At 42.5% G+C, this 1,698-nt stretch overlaps 1 protein-coding gene across 4 annotated transcripts in view; it reads right to left on the bottom strand.

Moving 5' to 3' along the window:
• LOC104962033 (FSD1-like protein) overlaps nt 1–1,000 on the bottom strand; it is a 5,976-nt gene extending 4,976 nt beyond the window's left edge. For all 4 annotated transcript variants that reach the window (XM_010790420.1, XM_010790421.1, XM_010790422.1 and 1 more), the window contains exon 1: nt 935–1,000. In XM_010790420.1, the coding sequence (XP_010788722.1) occupies nt 935–949 (15 nt within the window). In that variant the 5' untranslated portion in view covers nt 950–1,000. The remainder of the gene's footprint in view (nt 1–934) is intronic.
• Nucleotides 1,001–1,698: the final 698 nt, after the last annotated feature.

Raw genomic sequence — 1,698 nt, 5'->3', positions numbered from 1 at the left:
CTGTGTGTGTGTGTGTGTGTGTGTGTGTGTGACAGGTCGAGTGACTGACAGAGGTCGAGTTACCTGTGTGTGTGTGTGTGTGTGTGTGTGTGTGTGTGTGTGTGTGTGTGTGTGTGTGTGTGTGTGTGTGTGTGTGTGTGTGTGTGACAGGTCGAGTGACTGACAGAGGTCGAGTTACCTGTAGAGTAGCACACCTGATATTAAAACACACCGACAGCACCACAGCTATCCAGACAGAGCTAGCTGTAGCTGATCTTAATCTGAGATCTCATTCAGAGTGAATCAGAGGCACAGAGAAGCTAACAGCTAACAGTCTGTACAGAGAGAGATCTCCGTTCATTCCTCTGAGAAGCTGCTCAGTGGCGCATGAAGCTAAAAGACGCCCGGATGTGGGTCGACTGAGCATGCGCAGTGGAGTTTCCCCACACAAAACACACTCGATACTCCTCTATATACAATTATTTCTTTCTGAGGAGATGTATATATTGTTTTTAAATGTATAAATGTGTTTATGTATTTTGTTTAGACAAGATGGACCATTGTTGATCCCCAGAGGGAGATTCAGCAGCGACAGAGAACAGGCTTCATAATGTTGATACCATTACAAATATAATTATATTAGTAACTTTTAAAACAACCCGTCACAATAAAGTATATATATATATCTTTCAATGTAAGTCAAAAGTAAGTCTATTTGGGCCATCATGACGTCACGCTACTTGCAGTACCACCATTGGCCACAGCAGCTTCAGCCTCCTGCGGTTTAGGAGCTAACGGCTAACAGCTAATCCTCTGCTCTCTAACCCGCTGAACCCGGAGCAGCTTCACCTGATCAGACGATCGATTACTTCACTCACTGACCTTTAACCCTGCTGTCATTAAGTCATTAACAAATGAACACCTGAACACAGTTACATATCATCCTCCTCCTCACCTTCTGAGAGTCCATCACCTGAGAGGACGCTTTCACAGAGTGACGTCACACACATCACAGCTTCCGGTGTGGAGTTTCAAAATAAGGGTCTGAAGCTGTCAAAAATTCATTTAAATGCTGTCTAAATATATATACCTATATCATGTGTAATTCATGCAAATAATAACCCGTTATGTCAGTATGTGAGTCCTCTCCTGCTGATGTTCAGGTGTATATCAGTATGTAGTGTCTCTACTTTAAAGAGTCCTCTCCTGCTGATGTTCAGGTGTATATCAGTATGTAGTGTCTCTACTTTAAAGAGTCCTCTCCTGCTGATGTTCAGGTGTATATCAGTATGTAGTGTCTCTACTTTAAAGAGTCCTCTCCTGCTGATGTTCAGGTGTATATCAGTATGTAGTGTCTCTACTTTAAAGAGTCCTCTCCTGCTGATGTTCAGGTGTATATCAGTATGTCGTGTCTCTACTTTAAAGAGTCCTCTCCTGCTGATGTTCAGGTGTATATCAGTATGTAGTGTCTCTACTTTAAAGAGTCCTCTCCTGCTGATGTTCAGATGTATATCAGTATGTAGTGTCTCGACTTTAAAGAGTCCTCTCCTGCTGATGTTCAGGTGTATATCAGTATGTAGTGTCTCTACTTTAAAGAGTCCTCTCCTGCTGATGTTCAGGTGTATATCAGTATGTAGTGTCTCTACTTTAAAGAGTCCTCTCCTGCTGATGTTCAGGTGTATATCAGTATGTAGTGTCTCTACTTTAAAGAGTCCTCTC

Source organism: Notothenia coriiceps, unplaced genomic scaffold (genome assembly GCF_000735185.1).
Source record: "Notothenia coriiceps isolate Sejong01 unplaced genomic scaffold, NC01 NC01_scaffold00034194, whole genome shotgun sequence".
Lineage (NCBI taxonomy): Eukaryota > Metazoa > Chordata > Actinopteri > Perciformes > Nototheniidae > Notothenia > Notothenia coriiceps.
Note: the sequence above shows the minus strand (reverse complement) of the source record. Positions and strands in the feature narration are given on the sequence as shown.